A 25,548-nucleotide genomic window follows, 5' to 3' on the forward strand; every position below is an offset into this window, starting at 1 on the left:
AACTCCAGCTACCACTGTTCCTTTGTTAGCCATTAGGCCTCCTGCAGAACAACAGAAACCAAGCCTCTCAAGATACTGAAGCACTAGACCTGCCTGTTTTGATGTCTACACTCAACATTTCTATGGATAATGCACAAACTCACATGCAGCCTGCCAGATAGTAATGTACAGAAACACAACAGGAATGAAAGTCAGAACTTTGCCTAAGCATGTGCAAAGATTTGTCACAGCCTGCAGTTTTGCAGGTACCTATCCAATGACCTTACTGTGTACTTAACGTGTGCTGAAGGCAAGTGCTCCACTCCCACAAAATGGAGGCAGATTAAACAATGAATAAAAGGTTTGGAAATTCCCTATGGATTTAGAGTCTGTATTCTAAGCAGCAATGTGGAAGTCCAGAACTTCATAAAGACTTGAAGCAAATACTGAGGTGAAACGTCCTACAAAGTGGTTATGTATGTTATACTTAGTTCAGAGGCCAGGAAGGAAGACTAGCTGGCCCTGTGGAATAGGATATGGCTCATGTTAACATGCCTTTTCTTCACTATCATCTGATCCTGAATGCATGGTCTACACCTACCACTCATTTCACATATGCCATTAAGAATTATCCACAGTAAGTGATATACAGGAAGGTTTGCTGTCATTTAGCGAGGCTGGCAGTATCAATGCTCCGAATTGCTCTGAGGTTAACTCAGAAATAAGTCCAAGCCAGTGGAATTAAGTGAAAGAAAATTCAGGCGTAACACTGGAGAATATATTTCAATAGTAACATATGATTAATTTAAGTCTACCATGGGAAGCAGTGGATCATTTTATAGGTAACTAATGCAGAACTGAGATATCTTCGTGCATGACAAACGTATTGCAGTAAATTCAGATGATCCTTAGTAATTGAGAGAATCTCTACCAAAAAAATTCTTCAGCCTCATCCTATTACCCACTCAAATTCATTTATATAGTAATTTTTTCAGCTCTAAACAAATTAACAGGCCTAACAAGAACAAATTCCAGTGATATTCACAAATAAACTGGCTCCTGTGAATTATATTTACAAACTGAGTGTTCTGTACGTTCTATTTTAAAACCAAGTAAGGTTGTGGTATTCTGAAACTGTGAATAAAGAACTTTAGAAGAACCATACACTCTATAACTTTTATCCTTAACCAAGAGTAATGATTCTTTTACAAAAGAATTTCAGTCTTTTACATCTACAACTTTTTACAATACATGAATATTATCAACAAGCTCTCACAATGAGAAGGATTTCCTCCAGCACATTCACTTAGATGCTCTCGGACAGTTTAGGGTAAGTATGGAGTAGCTTTTAACTCAACATAAATTACAGAAATGTCAAATGCCACATAAGAAGAAAACAAAAGCCTTTTCAGGTAAATTAAGAGGAGCTTGGCCATAACTAGAAACTTGTTTTTGCAAAGCCAGAACACAAACAAACTAAAAGCAAGCAATGACTGAAGATTTTGCAGTGGTCTGTAGGGCACGATTTTAATAAGTTTCACAGATATTCACAGGGAGGACATTCCATTGCAAAGTCATTTACTTACCAATGACAAGGCAGGAGTTAACAAACAATCCATGTATCTGCAGCCCTAGAAGACTTGTGGATCTATAAGATGAGAATCTCCGTGAGTTGCAAGGACAATCAGAGGAAAAATTAACTTTCCAAGACTAACATAAGGATAAGACAAAGTAACAAAAAAACCCACTCAGATTAAAGTTCTCCTGGCTTTAGACAGGAAGCCACACCTTAAGCAGATGATCAGAATGATAGGTTCTCCAGGCTGAGAAGGATCAAAATATGACGCATTATAGGAGCTGACCTTCCCAACATAGTCTTTAAATAAAAGAATCAGCAACCCCTTAGTGCTTCAAGATTCAGTTATGCAGGTTTATATATTATACAAGTATATATGACAAAAGTAGATCTGACAAAATATTTTGCTTATTAAATAAAAAAGCCCACTGTTAACCAGTCTGCCATGTCAAATGTATCTGGTCACAGCCAGTGCCCAGAAGCAGACAATTAAAAACAAGTTGTCCACCTACCGAAGAGCTCAGAGGCAAGTTAGCATTTATTTATCCGTTCTTCACGCACTGGTACTGAGGTCATTAGAATGCAGTAACTATGACACCATGCAATCTTGCCCGCATTTAGATAACTAGTACATTTCATCAGTAGTTGCTGACCTTCCCTCACAACCTCTGTCCTTCATTTGGACTAACAGTTCCTCCATACCTAATCTTACTAGGCAAAAAAGAATTCTCCCCAGTTACAGTTCCCCCCCCCCCCTCAGTAAAAACAGAAAAAGCTCCTTTAAAAGGCAAAACTTTGATCATTTTCTTTTGAACCATATACAACCAACTTAACTGAGAGCTAGATGCTGAAGACAGCATCAATTTCCTATCTCAAGCTTAACTCAGTCAGCAGTGAATCCTAGTCCTGTTTTATTAACAGTTGAACCTACCTCTACCATGAAAGAAAAGCATGGTTCTAGAAATTATTACCCTTAGGATGTGGGGTAAGTTTAAGACCTTGAGCCTGAGGCACTGGAAGCATACACAGCACTAGGAATTCGTCCATCCTTATGTCTCTATCTCTGCAATCATAACCTACATTTTTATGCCAGGAAAGAACCGAAAATTCTTTCTCCACAGCCCAAAACAAAGACCTAAAGAAAAAGCCAAATAATGCACACCCTTTCAAAGGGTCATGTGTGTCTTTCCTTCCAAGTTAAGACTTATCAACTGTTCAGTCACAGAATCAGCCAGGTTGTATTATTTAGCTGGTATTTTATTTAAATATCTGAAGTTTATTTTACATTCAACTTCTCTTATCTAAGAGAGTTTTAGTTTTGGCTTAGTATACCTGTGAAACATCAAGGCTCAAGTTATCATTTCAGAATGAATGTGCTAGTCTCTTGCATTGAAGAAAGCAGTTGTCCAGTTAGAAATGCCTCAACTTAAATCACAAATGCAGTTTGCTTCATTCCCACAAGCTCTGAGAATCTGAAAACTTAGGACTAACAGAATTTCAAGGTTCCTGAACATTTTCATGAAACAGAAAGAGCATGACCAAAACCAAGCATCAGACAGCACGTTCTTTCCATTCTGTCTTCCTTAAAAAAGGCAAAAGCAGAAGTAGTAGCAAACTGTTACAGTCACAAAGCTATATATACGCCTGCATTAGCGTATTTTAGAAGTTAGCAACGAATTCTGTGAGTGAGAAAAAGTGTTAAAAGTACACCAAAATTATTTCTGAAATAGAAAGCAGCAAACTAAACAAAAATCCACATACCTTTGCCTCTTCCCTCTGGACAGTGCAGACAAGCTGTCCTGGCTTCTTTGCACGGTGCATCGGAACCTTCATAAGCGTGACAAAAAAAGAGGGGGGAGGGAACTCCGAAGTCTGAGAGCGAAGGCTCCACCCCTGCACTTTACATGTTAAGGGCTCTCAGCTCACTGATCACAAAGCAGCTCTTACAGTCCTTATTCAAACAGTCCAGCTCCAGGGTAACAAGTTCAAAGTGGGAGGAGGCAAAAGGAATCAGAGGGTGGTAACAATCCTGAGCAGACGTTTCGTTCCTTTTACATCTGCAGAACCTGTTCTTCAGGTTGGAAACTGAAACATCTGCTTATTGCCGTGTTTGAAAGCTGCACGCCAAACCTCTTTATACTAACAGGTCTGCAGAGGTAAAACCATATTTAATAATGCACAGACAAGCAACATGTGGGAGGAGAAGTTAATCATTACTGTGCACTGAGTTTGTTTTACATTTTGGACTTCCTCATGTTAACGTCAGTGAAGCAAGTCACTCCCTTAGCAGGTCTGTTATAAGGAAAAGTAGAGAAGCATACAATGGAAACAAATTCTGCACAGGAATTTGTCTTGCAAAAGCTTAAGTAAAAGACAGCCGCTAGATTTTAAGAGATATGGCACTTTTCTGCAGTTGCCAATATCAATCACAATACAAAGCAGAAGAAACAGATTTTCCTTGCAGATCGCTGTGTAACGTTAGCCTGGTCTTGCTGCATGTGACGAAGAGAACAACTAGCCAGGTTAATCCCAGGCTGTTTTACCATGTCACTTCCAGCATCAGCTGAACCATCACACTGGTAAAGGATCATGGTGGGACAAGAATCTATATAATAATTCTCATGATAGAGAGTATTCAAGAGACATTCATCAGGTTAGTAGGCAGTATTTGAAAGGTTCTAGAGCCTCAGGTCCTTGAGGTGTGTATGGCACTATGCTTTTTAAGCTTAATATGCTTAACTGCTTAGTGTTAGATTAGGAAAAAGTGCTGGTTTATTATTTTGGCAAATATAGCACATATTTCTTCTCCTTACAAAAAATGCACTACTTATACAGTCTGCATTCAGATCAGCCACTTCTCTCATTCTAAATCTTTTAATTCATTGTTTTGGTTTTGCCAGAGGATGGAATCTATGGGAGAAGCGGGTTTGGCCTGGATCTACAAAGAATAATCCCAGCCTATATGAAATAATCCTAACTGTAGAACTTCCCTCTACTGCTTCCCAGTCCAAGAAGTAATTTTGTTGGGAAGTTTTTCAAGGGGGTTGTCTGTCCCCACACAGGAATGAATACATACTCTTATTTGGTGGATTATATATTCCCCATTGTATGAAACAGTGTTGCCTATAAATGTTGCACTATTCATTAGCCCAAATTCTATGCATAGCAAATTCTGTGAACGAAACAGAAAAATCTCCATGTAAATCAACACAGGGGGCTATATGCAGAAGATCTAAACTTTCTACACAGCAGAAAGATTTAAGAAATATAACAAAAGGAAAAAACCCAACATTTGCAAATACAGACTGATAAAACTTTCTTCAAGTGAGAGGTAAATGCCAGCTACGCTAACACACACAAACACTGCGCAGCATTGGAACAGAAGCCATTTCATGTCACATTCATGTGACTGTCAAGAAAAGATTACTTACATATCCATTTTCACAGAACATTTCAAAACCATTATTCTCCAAAAAGGAGTATGCAGACTCATAGGGAAGTGAGAAAATAGAAGGAAGGAGAAGCAAGGCATAATTCACTGAATCCTCCACACATCACAAAACATTTGCCAATTCAGGTTTCCTCCCTCAGACTTTTAAGAATTGTCCAGTGCTCCTCACTTCCACATCATCACTGAACAATATCATCTTTAGCATGCATATATACAGAACCTGAACTCACTACCAATGAGTTTCAGCCCCACTTCTAATCAGCAATCACAAATCACTGCTCAAAGTACCACTTACAGTCCTTTTGTTTAGTAATTCCAGGTCCACAAAATAAAAACGACAACTGGTTTCCTGCAACTTTCTCAGAGAAAGGGAAATTACCTGAAATATGCAGAATGAGCACAAGTTTGAGTCTAGACTGACACCTGCAGCACAACACTGGCCCTCAACAGGCAGTGTTTTTTATTCCCTTAAAAAAACTAGTTTCAGGAGAAGAAATTTTATCATACAACATATGGCAGCACAACTACCAAGACACTAACAGGAAGAACAAGAAAAAAAGTGACAGAAAGAATAAGTAAGGCAAAAGTGGAAGGCAGATCAACAAAGACACAAATTCCCCCAAGAGTTGGCAGGATTGAATGTTTAATATTAAATTATTTCACTTTGTTATTTCACAACTAACAGTCCTACCTAATGCTTTGAATTTTCTGTTGTTTTCATTTGCCTGTTTTGTATTTTCCCCTGAATATTCACACTTCTTAACTGTTACTTGTTTACAGAGAGCAAAATCATAGACTAGAAAACATTCCCTTAAGAAAGAACTACTAAAAGGAAAAAAGTCTGTCCACTCTTCAACTATGCAGAAGAGCAACTTCTTATCAGTAGCAAGGCTTTGTCCTGCAATAACAGTTAACTGTCCAAAAGCATATCAGAGTAGCTGTAACATGTATAGAAATAGTTTCCTTTTTCCTGAGAGCATTCAGGAACTTGTTAGGTTTAAAAATAAATATATTCAGGTACTTCATTTTTCTTATAAACATATTGACATATACACATAAAACTCCAGAGCACTTAAAAATATAACCCAACGTTGCACGGGCAAAAAAGACCTGTTCCAGGAGGCAGAATGCTGAATTAAGCTTATTTCCAATGCATTACTTTCTAGGTGTCCCATCACTTCTTTGTTTCTCAATTTGTCCCATCTCCTAAGAAGAGATAATGATATTGATTTATTATGTATTTTAGTGAGTCAAGAAAAACGAAGTATGGAAATATCATGACTGTTATACACACGTGCCAATGGAACTTCTCATATAAAACACAGCAGCTGCCTAAAAATTCACAGTGCTAGAAATCAAGAAACAAAGGATGTTTTTCTTTACTACAGTGATCAGTTACCACACACAAGAGGTGGCAAGGGAGGTCTATCCCTCTCTTACTTGTAACTTTCAGTGCAAGCAAGCAGCTAACTAAAACAGAGGACAATTCTCCTCAATGGTATATACATTAAAGCTGTCTACCCAAAATGGAAAGACTATTTGGCATGACGTCATCTCCTCAGCTCAAAAAAAAAAAGTATTTTATTTTCTAGATTTTGACAACTCTCCTTCTTTTGAGAGAACATATGTTCATTGCCATACTCAACAAAATCCCCACCCTTCAAAACAGCATAAACCAATTTAACTTTTAGAGTATAACAAAATCCATTTAATTTGTCAAGAATGGTGACATACAGAGAAGTTAAACACATGCTTTAACATTTGTGGGAACAGTCTTGGCAGCCTGGAACCCTAGGTAATTACGAACAGTTAAAGGGTAAATTCAAAAACATCAGTAAATAATTAATCACTTGACCCTATAAAATATTAATGCCAAGAACAGACAATGCACACAAAACCAAAGCAATTACCATGCAGCACTGAAAACTGCTTACAATTTGGATTTTCAGCTGTTACTAAGGTCAGTTTCAGTTTTCTACTACAAAAAGAAGGAATAGACCCTACAGTCAGTTATGCAGACTTCTACTGGACCCTAAGAATTCATTACATCATTCTTCTTACAGCTTTTGGATACACTTTGACTGTGCTGTTAAAAACAACTAACTCTACTAAATAGAAAGAGTATTATTTACCATACAATCTCCCAAAAATCCCAAATTTTAAAGGAATGAAAATCTGACCTTCCGAAGCCTGAACTTATCTTCAGCTTTATAAATGGTTTCCAGTCTAATAATTAAGTGCTCATCAGCCAGCATTTCAGCTTTGCAAAAAAAGTCTCTCGAGCTCTTCTTTAGTTTCTTGACCTGTAAACTGAGAAAACCGTATTTATGCCCTTCAATAAAATGGCAGCAAACATGTACCCTGCACACTTAATAAAATAGGTATCTCATACAGAGCACAGATGAGAAATTATACCTAGCACTCCAATCAATTTCTCTAACATTTGATCACAACCAAGCAAATATCATTCTAAGCGAAGTCAGCATCTCCAACAAAGTACCACCATTTGCTCCTAACTCCCCCATATTTCTTATATTCCAATTTTCTCAGGTGCAACTGATTTAAAAGATATGAACCTCTGGATTGCTGAAGGAAATCCTAGGGCACAAGACAATGGAAATCCTACCTATCAGAGTCAGTAGAAAAAATAAACTATGATTAGGATACGCTTGCTATGCTGCCTATGTAATGTTGAAATAGCAACCAATAGTTTTGTGGTGAGAAAGTTACCAAGTCCTCCAATTTTAACCATTCTTCCCTTGCTTTGTATTTTTCTCAGCAACTGAGCTGTTGGACACACGAAAGAATGTGGAAATCATAGCTCTCACTTTTAAAAAAATAAAAACATATGGGAGTACAAGGGGAGTTGGAATTCTGAACAAAATCACCCAAAGACTGGCCAATTTGGTTTAGTTTAATATTTTTTAAAAATGCTGTAATTTAGGCTAGCAGCTTCAAGTTTCTTAACTTGGGCCATATCAGATCACTATGATATGTCCGGGTTTAAGTAGGAAGGGAACACTAGACGTGAAAATGTCACATTCTGTAATCCCCATTTCTCACGGGTTGTTTCCTTATGCAGGTGCTCCCCCTACTGTTTTACTAAATAAAATGTTAAGCTTTTCCTTAATTGCATGGATTTTATAGCAACACATTCAACAATCTGCAATTTCATTTATGTTATACACCCTTGATACAGTAGCAAATAAAAATTTGAGTTGCACCTGGAGCAAGGAGGGAGGGAATATGAATGCATCACTTACATAAAGCTGTGATGAATCTCAGTTATAATTTACAACTTTTGGTACAGTTCAATTAGAACTTTGATGTCACAAGCAGTGTTGCTAATAACAGACTACTGAAAACGAAAGGACTACAAAGTTCCAGTTTAGTTGTGTTTATGTTTGTCAGTAGGTAGCCTTTCTGCGCTGAGAAGAAAAAAAACAAGTACAAGCTCCAGCTCCTGTCACGTTAATATTGCAGTAACTCACTTGAAAGTAGCCTGTAAACTCTTCTGGAAAACATCTATTTCAACCTACACGAAAGTAGTTTTGTCAAATAAATCAGTTACATGGCAGAACTTCCCCTTTGCTTCAGCATGTTAAAAAACTGGATTTATAACTCCATGGCATTAAAATCTGCTAAGGAAATGAAAAAAAACCCTGTTTTGACAAAAAGAAAGAATGCATCAGACTTCAAGATGCATACAGGTAGAAAACGTTTTCAGAATGATGCTACCTTTGTTTAAAAGGCCATTTTGTAGGGAGCAGAGGAAAAAAATTGGCTTTTTAGATACTGGTCACACCTGCAACAGCCACCTAGCGAGTAATGGGATTCTGGCTGTCTCCATCGAGAGGCCAGTAAGCCTTATGACAAGAATCACAAGTCTTTAATTCCCTAAATAAATTAGCAACTAGTCACAACATCAAGAGCAATGTGTAAGAAGCGCTGTTGAGTAAGATCTTAAAGCTCACGTTCAGTCATCTTTCTCCTTCTCCAAACCCCGCCTTTTACCAGTGATTCAGCCACAGAAGGACACCACGCAGCCGGCCCGCCGCGGCAGACGGGCGCTGGGGACAGGCACTACCGTGGCCCGGGACCCCCCAGCCCACACAGCGGGGCACCTGGCGGCGAGGGGCGGCGAAGGGCAGGCATACCGCCCCGCCAAGCCTTCCCGGCGGTTCGCGCCTCCAGCAGAGCGGCTGCGGGGAGCCCGGCCTCCAGCCTTCGCCTGGCCTACGCGATTTACCTCAGCCGGGGCACTACAGCCACCCCTCAGGCCACGCTCTGCGGCCGCGTTAGGAAGCGCGCTGGGCGCCCGCCCCCCCAAGGCGGGAAGGCCGGCAGGCGGCGGCCGCCGCAGCGCTGTGGGGCGGAGGGAAGCGGCTCCCGCCTCCTCCTCAGCCGGGCTGTGCGTCACGACGCACCACGCCGCCGCCGCGCGGAACCCGCCCCCCCGCGCGCGCCATGGCGCTGGCGGCCGCGGGCGCGGCGCAGCTGGTGCGCTGCGGGCAGAAGGACGAGCTGTACCGCAGCGGGCTGCGCAGCGGGGCCGGCGCCGCGCTGCACGGGCTGGCGGGTAACCGCGGGCGGGGGGGTGGGGTGTGTGTCTGTCTGTCTGTCTGTCTATCTGTCTCTCAGCCGGGGCCGGCGCTGTGGCGGGAGGGGCTGCGGGGACACAGCCCGTGCTCCCGCACCCGCCCGTCGCGCCCCGCTGGGTCAGCGGGAGTTTCACCTGACTGCGGCAATCCGCATCCCCCAGGTGCCAAGAAGTGGCTGGAGTGGAGGAGGGAGGTGGAACTGCTCTCTGATGTCGCCTACTTCGTCCTTACCACCCTGTCGGGTAAGGGGCGCCCACTTGTCTTCGATGGGGGGTGGGGGGTGGGTGTTGGTTGCATTGGATTCTCTATAAATGCCTTTTATTATATACACAACCACTAAAATGTCAGAAGTTTGAGTTCAAATGCGGCAGTTTGTCAGCCCAGATTCTTTTACAAGAATGTGTAAGCTCTTTTTGAAAGGAATGGGTGCATGACACTGAAAAGCTATCCCTGCTTTAAGCCTAAAACCATTGCAGATGCTGATGCTGCAGATACCAATGTAAATGCAACTCTCCCCTCATTCAACATAAAAAAAAATGCAGCTCTTTCAGAAACTCCAAAACCTGATGTGTTCTGACCTGAGCAGCCTGCCACTGCTGCTCCACCACACAGAGAACAACACTGCAATTGCTGTCTTGACCCTGCACGTTTTCTGTTGCACACATTATTTAGGTTATCAGACTCTGGGTGAAGAGTATGTGAACATTGTTCAAGTTGATTCAACCAAGAAAAGGGTACCTTCTTTCCTTCGACGGGCCATCTTCGTTTCCCTTCATGCTGTAGTGCCCTATTGCTTAGAAAAGGGGTTACTGCACCTGGAACACGAGTTGCAGGCAGAAGCTGATGAGTCCAGAATCTCGCAGAGCAACCCAGCACTTGGCTTATCCAGTAGGACCTTGATACGAAACTGGGTACAGAAACAAGTTGGGGAGCTTACAGAACAGCAGAAGAAAACGGTCTTACAAATAGTATATCTTCTTAAACAATGCATACCTTTGCTTCATCGGCTACATCTGGCAGTATTCTACATACGTGGCACTTTTTACCACCTGTCTAAAAGAATCGCAGGAATCACATACGTAAGTGGGCATTATTTCTTGTTTGACATCCACTGCAGTATTTTGGCCTCTTCTGGGTAGCCACATGTGTAAAAGGGATATAGAATTTGGCTGTAACTGATCATAATATGGATTGTAATAGAGCAGACGGGGTGTGAGGGAACATTTCAGTATTATATAGAGGGCTTATGAGTCCCTGCAGTCAAAAGGTTATGGCTAATAAACGTGAATGCACTGGCAGGAGCGAATAACCTGTGTAACTTCAGAACACTATCTAGTCCAGTCTGTCTTCTACAAATACACAAAAAATTACAAGCAGCTTAATAAATCTATGGGAAATACTTAAATACTGATTTGAACAAAAATCAGTACACGTTTAGGTAGCATTTTTCCATATGAAGAGCTTAATTTCACATGGTCTTTTCAGTATCCGTCTCTCAAAATAAATAGCAGCCACTGGCCCAGAAATATGTATAGACACAACACTCCTCAACAATTCCCAGCATCAACGTGGAAAAAGAGGTGTCTGACTGTTTGCTCAGAGCTACACAACAAAACCAAACCGATGAAAGCACTAGTTTTGATGGACAGACAGACAGCTAGCTCAAGGCAACTGATCCTCACACAAACAGCAGTTAATTGTAGCCTGACTGAATGAGATGCATCCAGGACACATTACACCTCCCGAGAGACAGCTAAGGCCTAGAAACATGTCAGTTTTGGGGATTCTCATTTCTGTCCAAAGTCAAGTTTATTGATGGGTGGGGGAGCAGAGTTTCATAGAAACACAGTAACAAAACATCTGTTTCTGTGAATTTTGCAGCTGCGTTTTGGAGGACTGCAAGGAGACGATCAGAGTATTCGATCAAGTTACAAGTTTCTTGGAGTAATTTCACTCTTCCATCTCCTTCTAACAATTGGTGTTCAGACATACAGCTTCAAACAGAAACAGAGAGCCAGGCAGGAATGGAAACTACACCGCAACCTAGCTCATCAGAAGTATGATCATTTTTACTTCCTAGGAAAGAGGTGGAAGCAATGGTGGGAAATGTAATAGCTTTCATGAACAGGGAGAACACTGGAGCGCTACTTGAAATTAGAACCTGATGTAACAAACATTTGATGCATTCCTCACTGTTTTGAGCATCTCAGATTTCATGTTTTCATGTTTTTTGAGATCTTCATAAAAAGGGTTAATACTTGAAGATGGGGTTTACTTTAGGATTATGTTATCAAATATTTCTTACAAGCAGGCTAAAATAAAATGAAGTAATATATAATTATGTTAATTAGAAATGTGACCAAGGAAAAAACTACTGGGCGCCACTCCCACTGCACTTTGTGTCTGGAAGAACGGAGACACACAACAGCCACACCTTGTGGCCACCTGTTCTGCTGGGAATGCATCACAGAGTGGTGTAACACCAGAGTAAGTATAGAAGGACAAACAGAGCTGGAAGGGGTAAACGAGGTTCCTACTTGAAAATATTTGTCAGCCTGGGATGTTGCAATATTACCCTTTCTCTCAGTAAGGCTCCCAAAATCCCTGCACGAGAATTTACCAGGACCTATGTATTTTATTAGAACAGAATGACTATAGATACATAGATAAGGTAAATAATGTGAGCAGTTTTCTGTCTTAACCATCGAAATGCAACTGGACTACTGTGGAAGTCAGACATGGAGGGAGTTCCTTCATCTACAGACTTGGGCTATAATTCTGACTGCAAAGAAACAACAAAAATAATGTTCTGAAGCCACCCTCACCTGCTTTCCAGTAAAAAGGAATAAATAAGTTACAACCGAACCAAGCTAGCTCTTACGTTACTGGTATTTTAAACTTGGATTTTGCTCTGGATTAACGAAATCCAACAGAATTTTCACCTGTTCAGGATTTTATAGACATTGTGGAATAAGACGCTGTGCATTTTTTTTTCTCTAGACTGAAAACTGCTTGCCAGAAAAAAAAAAGAGGTCAAATCTTACTTAGAAATGATTGGCATGATTTACTTAACTTTTCCTACAGAGATACTAGTGTGGCTGTGGTGGAGCAGAATCAAGCAAATATAAATTGTCAGATAATTTCCCTAAGATCCAAAATCAATCTTGATGCTAAAACCAGTGTAGCCGAGACCTCTATTTAAATGCACCAAGATTATACCTATGCAAGCTGTTAAGTTCTACGATAGATACACCATTTGAAGACCCAAACTAGAATGCAGCTTGTGATGAGCTACTGCCTTCCTACCACAACCCTGCCACAAATCAGGAAATACCAAGAGACACATCAGATTCACTTGTAAAGAACTAGTTAATTTGCATCAGTCCTGCCTGCGTGCTGTCAGAAGCTGTGGTAGAAACTCATCTAGCAGCAGGGAAGGAGTGGTAATTACTGAATTACTCAGTTGTGTTTTCCAAGGTTGTGAAAAATAGGCGCTCCTCTTATTGGGTAATCAGATTCATTTAATCCTTTTTAAATAAGAGTAAAAAAAAAAATACAGTTTGCCTAATACAAATCACACTATGCACTCCTCCAGTTAGCATTTTTCAGCTTATCAGCTGTTTGTTTCTGAAAGAAAAAGGTAGTGGAGGCAGCAAACATTACGAAGTTTCAGCTGGACTTGCAAGTCCACCACACAGTGATGAAGAACTGAAAGTTACTGGGGGCTCCCTTCAGAGAAGGGTCTCGCTACCCTGGGAACGAGTGTAACTGAAGCAGGTACCTAAAGAGGGCCCCTTAAGCTGAAACTGTCCTGCTAGACTGTAACGGGGAGGGGCCAGAGCATTTTCTTAACCAGCAGCTATCAGGAGAAATGAGTGACTAGAGGAATAGTTCTTGTACGCAGATTTCCTACCACAGTGTTCAGAATATGATACTTGATGGAAAACAAATAATATTGCTGAATATCTGTAAGGCAATGATTAGCTCTTGAGTACTGCCACCTTATTAATCTGAAATTAAAAAGCAAAAAAACTTACTCCACTTTAAAATCAAGTACAGAAAAAAAAAATAAGAAAAAACCCACTGAAAGCTGGTAATTAGCAAGCAGATGCAAAATGGATTTATATCTACTGCTGAAAACTTCAGTTTGTTTTTTTATAGTTGCCAGCAGGAAGCTGCTGAAGCATCATGAACTGTTTGGTTAAAATAGTTTAGGTAAATGATCCTTTTGCAATGCAGCCTTATTCAAGCTTACTTGGTCCCTGATGTAGTTGGGCATCAATTTAAAAAAAATTGTTCTTGTAATTGAGAATGAAGATTAGTCCTCACTTCCTGTAACACCTCTGACTAGAAAATAAAGTAACATCAAATGAGTTGGCATAAGAAACTGCCTTGCTGACTCCTTGCTTAACATAACTTCAAATACCGTGGAGGCAATAGAAGTTTGAATGTGACAGCAGTAGAAGGCTACTGACAATTGCAGTTGCCAGTTTTCAATGCGAGTACTAGCTGACAACAGAGCTCTCTGTTAGAGGACATTTATTTTAGACCATTTTTTGCATTGCTGTCAACTCTAAAGCTGTACCAGACACACATACCTGTAGGTAGACTGTATTAAAAATGCTTACACAGTGGTATTTCAGATCTGAAAACATCCATTCACTATAACTGCATCTTTACCTTATTCTTTGCCTTAAAGGCTTGGTGGCTAATCTACTACTCAAAGGGTAGTTCAACGTCCATGGTGCAGGATTTTTTGTTTCAGATTCAGATACTTAAGCTTGTTTTTTCTTAACACTGACAACTGTTACTATTTTAGTCTTTTGGAGCATGCTGACCTAGTAGATCCTTTGACTCTCCTACTGGATTCACCAAGCAAAGATAGAGAAACTTAAAGAGAGTTCTGATTTAGAGAATTAAGAGTATCTTGTGACATGCATCAGTATCTTTAAATATTGCTTCTAGTGTACATGAATAAATGTTTCCTCACACTGGCTCTAATTGTAGCTTCTTCTGATTCTACCAGTTAGCAAAATTAACTGAAGTAGCAGTATTGCCACCAACATTAAAAAATAAACACACACCCCTCCCCACAAAAGAACTGTTAAGAATCCATCCAGTTTTTAGGCATCCCTATAACCTCAAATTGCTCTCTAAATTGGGCTAGCTTAGAGTATTTTGCGTGGTTAAGCTTGCATCACAAACTGGACTGAAAAAATAGGGTTTTAATTATGGATGCTAATTATTTTCTAGAAGTAGCTAAGCAGTTATATTTGGATTTTTTGAAACTTTTAAATAGAGCAATTCAGTATGTCTAATTTTTATTTTTTTTTTGTAGACAGAATGTCCACTGTGCAGAGAGAAGTTTCATCCTCAGAAACTGATCTACCTGCGTCACTATCAACTGTAAAGGAAAAGATCTATTCTCTTTCATGACAAGGACCTCAGCTCTCATACCCTTTATAAAGTTGTCACACAGCTTGAGTTAGTCCAAGAAAAAGACTTTATTATAAAACTGGTAACTGCCTGTGCAAGGTGAGGTGGTGCTTCATTCCTGTTTTACAGAATCTATTTCTGCCTCTACCCTTCTGTTTCTTCTAACATGGTTCTCAACCACAATAAAAATGTCTTTCTAAAAAAAAATCCTTAACACAAATGTAGTAGTTTTCTTCACTTTGGGCAATTAAAAATTTAAATCAGATTCTTATTCTCTAAATATGTGTAGGTAATGAGTCTTCCAACCTTTCACAGCATGCATAAGGTATCGGTAAAATTCTGCAATTTGTAAGACTCCCTTTCTCCTGTAACATAATAACAAGTCCATGCTGTAGACTTCAGGGGAAAAGGACAAAAACTACAAATCTGTGTACAGCTTAACTGCACTTGAAGTTGGGATGATAAACCTATGTTATGTACCACTGTTTTCGTAACAAGGTTAACAATAAAGCAGGTTTCCTTGATTTGACAAACTGAATTTCCCTTAGATCAACAGAAGCAACAAATGCAAACCCATAGTAATGCGGACTACTTTGCACACTGATCAATTAACATTCAGCTTCCAAACTCAAAACTCTTCTATCACTATTAGATATCAAGACTTTTCATCAAGTATTCTAGACATTTAGACTACAGCAACGTAACAAGCATTATTTCAAAAAAGCTCTAGTATGTATACTGATAAAACCTAAGCTCAACTTTAAAAAGTGTTAGTTTTATAACACAGCATAAGTTTTACCTGTTTGACATTTTCTACAGTCTTAAGACAGACAGGGAAGAACCTGACTTCAGCCACAAGACCCCCTACACTCTTTATGGGAATAAGAGTTGTTTATAGTTAAGCCAATATTTTAAGAGTATAAAGGAGGAGGGATTCAGCAGCATCACCTCATCAAGGTTTATTCCCAGAAGTTATTATTACTTCAGTTATACGAGCATTTGGAGCAGCAGGGAAAAAGAAGGTTGTTAATTGTTAACATACCTTGTCATTCTTGCATGATAAAAAATGTACAAGATTAATTAATTCATATTATTTAAATACAGATGGGAAGAAAATGCCAGATGATCCACTCTGGGGATCATGAATTACAGTTTCAATAAATCTTTCACAAATGGCACTGAATATGGACTTGGGGTGGCAGTGGGGGGAGGTGTGCTACAGTAAGAGCACTTAAATTAAGATAGTTATTTGTACTGCAAAGATCCCGGTTAGTAGTTAACAATTACATCTTCAAGCATTATCATAAAAAGCCCAACAAAATTAGTTTTAAATTTTCATCGTATCTATGAATGGAGTAAAAAGTAGTTGCTGGTAACTATGCAAACACTTCATCATTACAGTACAAAAGTGGTTTTCAGAACTGCAATACCATCCCTTTCTTATACCAGAAAACTTTCAGGCATCCCTCAGCTATTTAACAGTCAAGGCAACAGTGGAAGAAGAACGGTCCATGAATCAAACCATGACTACCTAAGGAAATCACTGTCTGATTCCTTACTAAGAAAACAGTAAGGAAAAACATTTAGTTGCATGTAAAAACAAACAGGAAGCAATCAATCACTGGGAAGTATCTGTGAAGTTGCCAAGTCAAGTTTTTCATGCATTCTACAGGGGTAATTTATTTTTAGCACTTGAAAGTGATAAAAATAGAGCAAAGTTTAACAAAATGCCATCAAACTTTTCTGGCCGTTGCACACCAAGAGTCAGCTAGGGAACTGTACTGGTGTCCCAACACCATCTACATTCCCTCTTGGAAAACTGGTAATCCCACTCAATGTGGAGCATCTATGCCTACCTAAGAATGAAAAAGCATTAATTTCAAGTTGCCACTAAAGTCTGAAATTAAAAGGAGGTAAAAATGCCTGATTTGCAGTGGACATTGTTAACACTCTCTTGTTTAGGAGTCATCCCAGCTGCTAGTTTTAATAAAAATAACTATTATAAACATGATATTTGCCTCCCTGATTTGCATTCAGAAACTCCAGCAAACCTGAAGACAGCTTCTCCAAGTCAGAGCTTTCAGAATTTTACACAACAAAACTGCAAGCATCCATGACTGGTACTTTTACAAGGCCTTTTCTGGACACTCTGTTTCCATAATTTAGAATTTGACATTACTAGTTTCCACACTTGCTAATAAAACAAACATGCAAACAAGCAAAAAAACAACAATTCAATGTGAACTAAAACTACCTGTCATCTTCCTAGGATTACTGGAGGCTGAATTCCAGAGCTCCATAATGACTTCATTTGACAAAATCAGATGAAAGGGTTCCTACATACATTTTCCAGTTAGGTGTTTGCTGAAGCTGCCACTATCCTCCATTCAGAATCTTCAAAGAGCTAATCTTTTCCTACTTTCTGCAACTGAATGCTCCCTGAAGAGTTGAAAAAGGCATTGCATGGAGATAAATCGAGGGTAACCATTACTGAAAAGGAGTCATAAATACTGTTAGATCAATGTATGTATATAAAGATAGAGAACAAGTAAAGGGGGACACTGTCTTTTAATAAACTTTGGAATTAAAAAGTCACTTAATAAAACTGCAGTTGTATCACATGAAAAACTTTACATGCAGGTCATTTATCTCTGATTTTTTTTTTTTTTATTTTTCCCCATAGAAAATGAAAAGTTGTGTTAAAACCCACACAGTTTCTCTGCTGTGGCCAGTTCGGGCATATTCTGAAAGGACTGCACATCTTAAATTAATAAAAAAAAACCCTTAATAATGAAGAAAGCTCCAACTAACAACAATTAAAATATATATTTTTATAATTTCAGGTCCTTAAAGGAAGTTGCGATAGAGTCTGAACAAAATTTTGAGTCATCATGAAAAAGCCCGATTTTAGCATCTGCTAGGAGATGTAATGGTGAAACTGGCATTAAAACCCAACACAAATGAGTAACTTTAGAAGCTATATGAGTATTTTTTCCCTAGTGCAAAACCCACAATTTAGTAGATTTCTTATTTCTATCTATATTTGTTTGGTTATAATTCAGTAATACCATGCATTTACGAAACTGGCTTAAGTTCTGCATCTATTTAGATCTACTGAATTTTTCTATGAAAATAGCACATGGCCATGAAGCAGAAAACAGCATCATGTGTGCCATCTGACATTTTTCCTCCACATACGTGCACAGCACTTCAGGGTGATACTGAGCAGGATAACCATGTAAAAATATCCAACTAAGCCATTAATCTCCCCAGTGCAATGGACCTTGAAAGAAATGCATAATCCCAAATCCATGGGATTATCCAAAGTTTCTCCAACTTCTTACAAAAGATAATAAACTCAATGCAATTTGGTTAGAATGCCAGTTTCTTCAAGAAACTGATATTTCAGATAAAAATAGCAAGATCCTCTTAAAATGAAAATTCAACTGCTTTGTCACCACTCTTGTTAATCGTTTTTATGAAGAAAAAAGGCATTGTTACAATGGCTCAAAATCGTTCCTTTAGTTAGAAGTAGAATTGGTCAACAGGTTGATTGCATCTTCTAGCTAGCAAAGGTCTTTCCCACATCATCCTTCCCTTTGTATTTCCTCTTGCCATGTGTGAAGGGTATATATCTGTATTTTATCATGTGCTGTAAAGAGAAAAGATCCATTTTTGAGGCAAGAAACATAATATTTACAAGTGTTTTATAATACAGATTGTAAATTACAGAATCCTCTAGAAAGACAGTTCTTCAGTATTGTAAACGTAATGAAATACCTAATTATACATCAGTTTACATGTAAACAGGAGTATGCGCCCAATCTTACAAATCTCCAGTTTGGGTATACCCAACAACTTGCACAATACGGTGAAGATTACTGGTTGGGGGATCACAGGAAACCGGAGAGAGCATAGAGGTATTAATTCTTTACTACCCTCATATCTTTCATTTACAACTTTGAATAACAGTACTTATCCAAAATTCTGAAAGTCTGGGGAAAAAAAATTGGTTCTCTTTGTAAAATGCCAACAAGCCCTAAGTAATTTGTTAAAAATGGTCTGAATGACTCGGCTATGCTCTTCTTCCCCTTCTCTCCATCTACTTTCTCACACCAACTTGTCAGAACTTCCCTTTTCACCCATCAGAGATCCTACAAGACCTCTTCATTAAAAACAGCCATAGTTAAGAAAGGAAGTGGATGAGAAATTACAAGACTCATCCCTGCATAAAAACCAGCTATTGAATTCTAAGATCAAAACCTTTTGAAAGCAAGCATAAAATTTTGTGATGCAGTGTATGATGGCTTCTTCCGCCACCTATTTTTGTTTCCCACTGTCAATATTTGCTCAAATTTGTTCAAGAGTTGCAAATAAGCAACTCTTGAACTAATGTTCAAGTATTAGTTGTTCAAGATCCTCTAGTAAAAGAGCTGTGTGCAATATATTTAATACCTCTGAAGTGCTCAACCGGATGGCCAGTTTGGAACAATACTGTAAGTTCTGACATCAAAAATGCTACTGTCTGTTCTTGGCAACTTACCTTGATTTGCCTCTTCATAGTGATACAAAATAGCATAATGAAGTACATCACAAGGATTGGCCAAAAAACAGGAACGTTGAAAGCCTCAAAGAATGTACATGCCATAGCAACCAGGATTCCTTTAGTGGCAGAGTGCCTTAAAAATAATACTAAAAATTAATCCTTCAACCCCAGCTACCAATAATTTGATGCAGATATTTATATTTTTAAATATATAACAAATATATAAATATAAAATATATTTAAAAACAGAGCACAGGCTGACTGATCCACTCACCAGAATTTAAACTCTGGAAGCCTCCTAATGAAAGGCCGAAATTCTTCATTTTGCCTTGTAGGTAAGGAAGGACCATCATCTGAAAAAAAGAGGGGAAAAAAAAACCCAAACCACAAACCCCCTCACACTAATTTTCCACACTGTTTGGACTCCAAGGTTTTTTTTACTTTTTATCTTTAAAAAAAAAAAAAAAAAAAAAGGAAAACTTTTCACTGTTATACATAGATTCCAGTCACAGTGGCTGTTATATTATAACTTGACATTGATTTCCCAAGAGAAAATAGGTAACAGAAATGAATGCCAAGTTGCTTGAGTTACTATGAGGAGAACTTAAGTCACACGAACCTTTCAAAAACATATAAAACTAATACAATATGGAATGTGTTCCAAGTCCTGAAATAAAACCCAACAAATTTTATAGTAATTCCTGATGTCACATTGTAAAGATTTTTTGCAAGTCTAAAAATACAATGTCATGCTAAAATTGCACATCTTCACACTACTGTATCAGACAAAAAAACCCTGGAAGTTTAACCAAGTTCAAAATTATCACAAAATAAACTAGTCACCATACCTGAATCTTCCATTAAAGAGGGGTCTACCTTTGGCGACAAGAAAGCTATAAAGAGATTTAGATGGTAGATTCCCAAGGCATATGTCACAATGTACCAACCCTGAAGCAGAGAAGAAAAAAGAGCCAACATTTAAGTCTTCTTGAAAACCATTTCAAGGTACTAATTTTTCAACAAGATTAAACCACCTTTTTGCTTCCTTGAGAAGTGCTCTTCTACATCCTCACATTAACATGAAAAGTTTTCTGGACTTGTTAAAAAAACACCACTAAAGATTCTTGCTGTATAAAATAAGCATTCTGACTCTATGAAAAGATGAAGTCACCTTTACTAATCTATTTATTTATGTACTGACAGATAACATATGTAACAGTTCTCATTTAAAGCTACCTAATTACGGACTAAACTTACTGAAATACAAATAAGCAAGATGGAAAACATGTAGCTTGAAAAGGCTAATAGAGTTTAATTTTATTTTTTTTATGGTATCCTACTGTAAGCCTAATACATCAATCAAAACAAGCCTTAGAACACTACAGGAGCACAAATCTCTCATGTATTGATGGATTTAATATGAAAGCTTTTCTCAGGCATCCAGTCGGTATGTTCAAGGTCTCTACATATAAAAGCAGCATAAAGGTAGTAAACAATATAAAACCATCACTTTTTTCAGTCATCTTTGCAGGCTTCAGTCTGTTAAATGTTCCTACCACTACCACCTGTACAGCTTTCACATTCAATCTGTAACCTTAACCGTTCTTAACTGAAGACTGGCATGAACTAGAGACATCCGATTAGTGGAGAAACAGTCTGCTGCTGGCCTGCAGTGATAAAAATGCTGAAAAAGCAATTCATTATGTTTGCGTGACAGCAGGTAACCACTGGCTCCCAAAAATGCTGTTACACAGCTTTAGTATTAAAGTAAAAACCTAACTGCAACAGAACTTTGAATTCATTCATTCTCCATTCTGAAGCAGTAAGTTTAACACCAACAAGATGTGCTCTTTCTTCAGACTATCTTAATTTACCATCTACTGTGTGCTAAATGATACTGTATGAAATTCCAAAGTAATACCATACTTCAAAAACACTCTTACACAGAAAATGGAACAGTAATGATATCTAAAGCTACTTTAGCAGTAAATCCAGTTTTCTTACCTGCAGTAAATAAACTCTAATCATGTAGATAAAACTCAGACCCAAAGTTACGATCCATCGCACTGCAGTATATGGAGTAGATTTGTCTAACCAGGACTGGTAGATCTAGGAAGAAATATAAAGTGTACATCTGTAAAATACATGATGCACAATGAATAGTTTATTACAAAGTAGCATTAGAAATAGTAAGCATTTGTGAAGAGTATTTTGGGAAGGTGAGCAACGTGAAACATTTGTATTCTTTATTACAAATAAACTGATTTAAACAAACATACTTAAAAGCATTTGAAAAGTTCCGTATTTTTACAAAGGCAAAAAGAAATAATCTCCTAATGCCTGGGGCATCATAAAGCAATTTTATTTTTCAATATTCTACGTAAGTTTCCTTTCCTTCAGATGAATGACATGAAATCTGAAGTCACTCCTCATTTTTGACAATACCAACGTATTTTCACTTCCCAATGCCACATATATGTCTAATAAATATTCCATTAAGCTATGTATTATAACATCTGTTATCTATTTTTTAAAGGCTTCAAAAGAAATCTTTTGTACAGATTGTAGTATTTCAACAACTTATCAAAAAAGTAATGAGTTTAGGAAGTTGCACTGAGACCTATTTCTAATGGAGTCAGAAAAACCCTGCAGAAAACCAACCTGTCCGAGTCTTGAGAAAAATCTATAGACCACAGAAGGCTTTCCATGCACAGACTCACCAATACTGTCCCCTTCTGACATGGTTGCTGTGGAAACAAAATATGATACATAGGTAACATTTAAAACAAAAACCTAAGCTCAGAGAACCTTTACTGTACGTTATCTGAACCAGCATTTGGAGATGATACTCTTTTGGATAGCCCTGTTTGATCCAAATTATATTTAATCAAGTATTCTTAAAAAGAGGACATTTAATCCAAAATAAATTAATTTGTAACAGATACTGTCAAGAAAGCAAAGAACAGGATATTTTACAAAGGCAAGAGAAGATCCAATCAATTTTAGGGAGGGGAAAAAAAGTCTATACAAAAGTGCAGGAATAAGCCTTGTTAGATATCTTCACCTTGATAAGGCAGGAGCTGACTTATAACATCTAAGCATTGAGATATGAACTGCAGCACCACCCTCCTGTCACCTCAGTTTCTAAAGGCAAAGAACAAAGCCAAAATAAATCTTTTTTAAAAAGCTGGTTAAGATTTTTAAATACTAAGCAACTTGACAGTGAGGAAGTTTAAATTCAAAACTCGGTCCACCAGTGGTTACAGTCAAAAAACTCTACCATAAGTACCTAAACTAAATCCCTGCCCACTACTAGAATTACTCATTGAGTTTATCTATCTCTTGAACACGAAGAGCAGTCACAGAAAAGTTTTGTGCATGAGCAAAACTGTACAGTAAGAGGGCCAATATCCTGAACTCAGTTAAAAAAATTAACCAAGGACATTATTTTCTAGTACATGATTCTGCTACCAATTTAAGATCTTTATTTTTCTTTTCAGTTAAGCTCAACTAAGTTTTACAGTTCACTTCAAGATATAAAACAAACAAAATAAAATGGATTCTAAACAGAAACATTTTTGCCACATCACCAGCAGCAATCCCTGACGCTACTTCCTGGAGTCCTCATCTGTGGGTGGGACTACATAACCCTGGGATAGTGGGAGTACTTTCAGCCCCATATAAATATCTCAAGAGCCTCAAAGGATAATAAAGATATATGAAACATTTACTAAATCAGAAAAATGTAAATTCTCTTAGAAGGTGCAATACAGTGACTGCTGCAAAAAATAATTTGAGACCAAGGACAATCTAGGGAGGCACAGAACCTTAAAGCTGTGTATTTTTGCAGTAAATATCTGAAATTTAAATCTTCTGGAGTAATCAGCAAGTAGAAAAAAGGAGTCCTGTTAGACTTGAAAAGAGAAATGGAATCATTATGAGGCTTCAGGAGCTGCAGTCCACTTGAATTCAAGCTATAGCTAAAAAGAAAAAAAATGTAATAGAAATTCATACAATATAGCCTACTTCTTTACAGGCAAAAGGAAGAATTACTATTCTTCCCATTCACTGCACTGCAGAAGAAAGAAATTACTCAGCATTATTAGCTGAGCATAACTTCATGCTTTGTTCCGAGTTGTTTTAAAATGTCCTGAAGTATAAAGTCATAACAAAAAGATAGCCATTCAGGTCAGAGAGCCATTCTATAAAGATCACAATCATAAAAACTCATATTCTCAAAATTAATTTTACAGATACATCTGTAGCAAATAGAAGCAATAAGCAGACCTAACCTTATAATCTTGTAAACGTGAGCCTATGCAGATCAAGTGAAGAATCATGTATGTAAAGCTACTGATGGCTTTATGATGGAGTAGGCATTTGTGATTATGTATGACCGTTAATCATACACACAGTTCTTCCACAGCAGACCAAGAAATACAGCCAACACTGCTTTACTGAAAAAAACCCTCTCACTGGCTCTGTTTAAGTAGCGTAGACTGATGTATAACACATGACATAGTTTAGAATTTAAGTTAATATTTCTTGTCACATTAAAACTTTTCTGAAAGAGCACCTGTAACTAGACAATTATCAAGAAAAGCAATCTTAGGCATTGCTTTGCAAATAGTTTACAGTGAAGACAAGTCAGATCTCACTAGCAATCCTTTCACAACATAATGTAAGGTTTTACTCTTCAGCACAAGTTATAACCCTTTAGCCACTTCAGTAAAGCCCATAATCAGAAAGATATACAAGGATTAACATAACAAACAACTGGTTTGCTACTAGCAGTATACAGACTGCTACTAAAACTCAACCATACCAAGCAGGCAAATGCATGACCTTCAACAATTATGCTTTGTACCACGACTGTTATGGTAATATCAGTGCAAATACCAGTGCACAGCTGGTTCTTAAAAATGACAGGACCTGGGGCAGCAAAGGCCTTTAACTCCTCCCTCCATCACCAGGTACAGAGAGGCACAGAGTTCTCAGACAACTCCCTGATCGTTCCATCACTAAATTAGAATCCAAATGAAGCAGATAACCAGCAAAAACACATTCCTGCTCATCCAAGTTGCCTTATCGTGTAGAGGAAACATCTTTGAAGAGAGAGCAACACACTCAAGTGATTTATTTGTAACGGTGCATGGACAACCACAGGAGAACAGCTCACTGGTTGTGCAAACTAGGGGGGTTTTAACGCTAAAAAAAAGGCTAAAAAATAAAGCAGCAGTTTTAATGTCCTGCGTTGCAGCAGCACCCTGGGCGTCAGAGGCTTACGGCAGCCCCACGGGCTGCGGGCCCGGCGCTGCCCGCCCTCACCCGGACAGGGGGTGCGCTGCGGCCGGGCCGGGCCCCCCGCGGCCCCGGAGCGCGCAAGGCCGGCGCGGAGCCTAGGAGCGCAGCCCGGGAGCGGCCCCCGCGGCGGCAGCGGGGCGCCCTGAGGTGAGGAGCGCCCGGGAGCGGCGCCGTGACGAGAGGGACGCGAGCCCCCGGCCGGCCGGCCCGGCGGCGGCACGGCCCGCAGCAGCGCCTAGGCCGCGGCGGTGGGCACCCAGCGCGCCGGAGCCCCCGCGCTGCCGGAGGGACCCCTCGCTCGGGGGAGCCTCCCGCCCCGGGGCTGACACCTGCTCCCACCCCTCCAGCCCCGGGCTCCGGCCGGGCCGCAGGCGCCGGCGCGGGGCAGCAGCTACTCACAGGCGGCCAAGCCGGGCCCTTCCTTCCGCTCCCCCTCCCCCCGCTTCCACAAACCCAATATGGCGCCACCGGCGGGGAGGGGGCGGGAGCCGCTTCTGCTTCCGGGCCGGGAGGGGCGGGGGGAGGCAGGCGGCGGTGCGTGTGAGGGCGGGCCGGGCAGTGCCGCGCCGCGCCGCGCCATGCCATGCCATGCCATGCCATGCCATGCCATGCCATGCCATGCCATGCCATGCCATGCCATGCCATGCCATGCCAT

At 39.4% G+C, this 25,548-nt stretch overlaps 3 protein-coding genes across 4 annotated transcripts in view; 1 reads left to right on the forward strand and 2 right to left on the reverse strand.

Annotated features, from left to right (window-relative positions):
* PLCH2 (phospholipase C eta 2) overlaps positions 1 to 9,395 on the reverse strand; it is a 121,752-nt gene extending 112,357 nt beyond the window's left edge. The window contains exons 1-4 of the mRNA XM_056331286.1: positions 9,256 to 9,395; positions 7,187 to 7,316; positions 3,317 to 6,212; positions 1,566 to 1,627 (exon numbers count right to left, since the gene is read on the reverse strand). The gene's annotated coding sequence lies outside the window, so the exon portion shown is untranslated. The remainder of the gene's footprint in view (positions 1 to 1,565; positions 1,628 to 3,316; positions 6,213 to 7,186; positions 7,317 to 9,255) is intronic.
* A 36-nt stretch (positions 9,396 to 9,431) lies between these two features.
* Positions 9,432 to 15,308, forward strand: PEX10 (peroxisomal biogenesis factor 10). Its single transcript, XM_056331294.1, has 6 exons — positions 9,432 to 9,585; positions 9,769 to 9,849; positions 10,280 to 10,686; positions 11,489 to 11,664; positions 11,959 to 12,094; positions 14,946 to 15,308. Exons 1-6 carry the CDS (start codon positions 9,474 to 9,476, stop codon positions 15,015 to 15,017), a joined length of 984 nt encoding a protein of 327 aa, XP_056187269.1. The 5' UTR covers positions 9,432 to 9,473; the 3' UTR covers positions 15,018 to 15,308.
* Positions 15,309 to 17,592: 2,284 nt separating this feature from the next.
* On the reverse strand, positions 17,593 to 25,441 carry RER1 (retention in endoplasmic reticulum sorting receptor 1). Of its 2 annotated transcripts, XM_056331296.1 has the most exons (8): positions 25,293 to 25,370; positions 22,654 to 22,733; positions 22,251 to 22,336; positions 21,594 to 21,698; positions 20,438 to 20,537; positions 19,864 to 19,942; positions 19,587 to 19,722; positions 17,593 to 18,695 (listed from the first exon to the last, which is right to left on the reverse strand). In XM_056331296.1, the coding sequence occupies exons 3-8, from the start codon at positions 22,329 to 22,331 to the stop codon at positions 18,606 to 18,608; spliced, it is 591 nt and encodes a 196-aa protein (XP_056187271.1). In that variant the 5' UTR covers positions 22,332 to 22,336; positions 22,654 to 22,733; positions 25,293 to 25,370; the 3' UTR covers positions 17,593 to 18,605. The 2 variants fall into 2 exon arrangements, with proteins under 2 accessions (XP_056187271.1, XP_056187270.1); XM_056331295.1 differs by lacking the exon at positions 22,654 to 22,733 and having other exon boundaries at positions 25,293 to 25,441.
* Positions 25,442 to 25,548: the final 107 nt, after the last annotated feature.

Source organism: Falco biarmicus, chromosome 3, assembly GCF_023638135.1.
Source record: "Falco biarmicus isolate bFalBia1 chromosome 3, bFalBia1.pri, whole genome shotgun sequence".
NCBI classification, from domain to species: domain Eukaryota; kingdom Metazoa; phylum Chordata; class Aves; order Falconiformes; family Falconidae; genus Falco; species Falco biarmicus.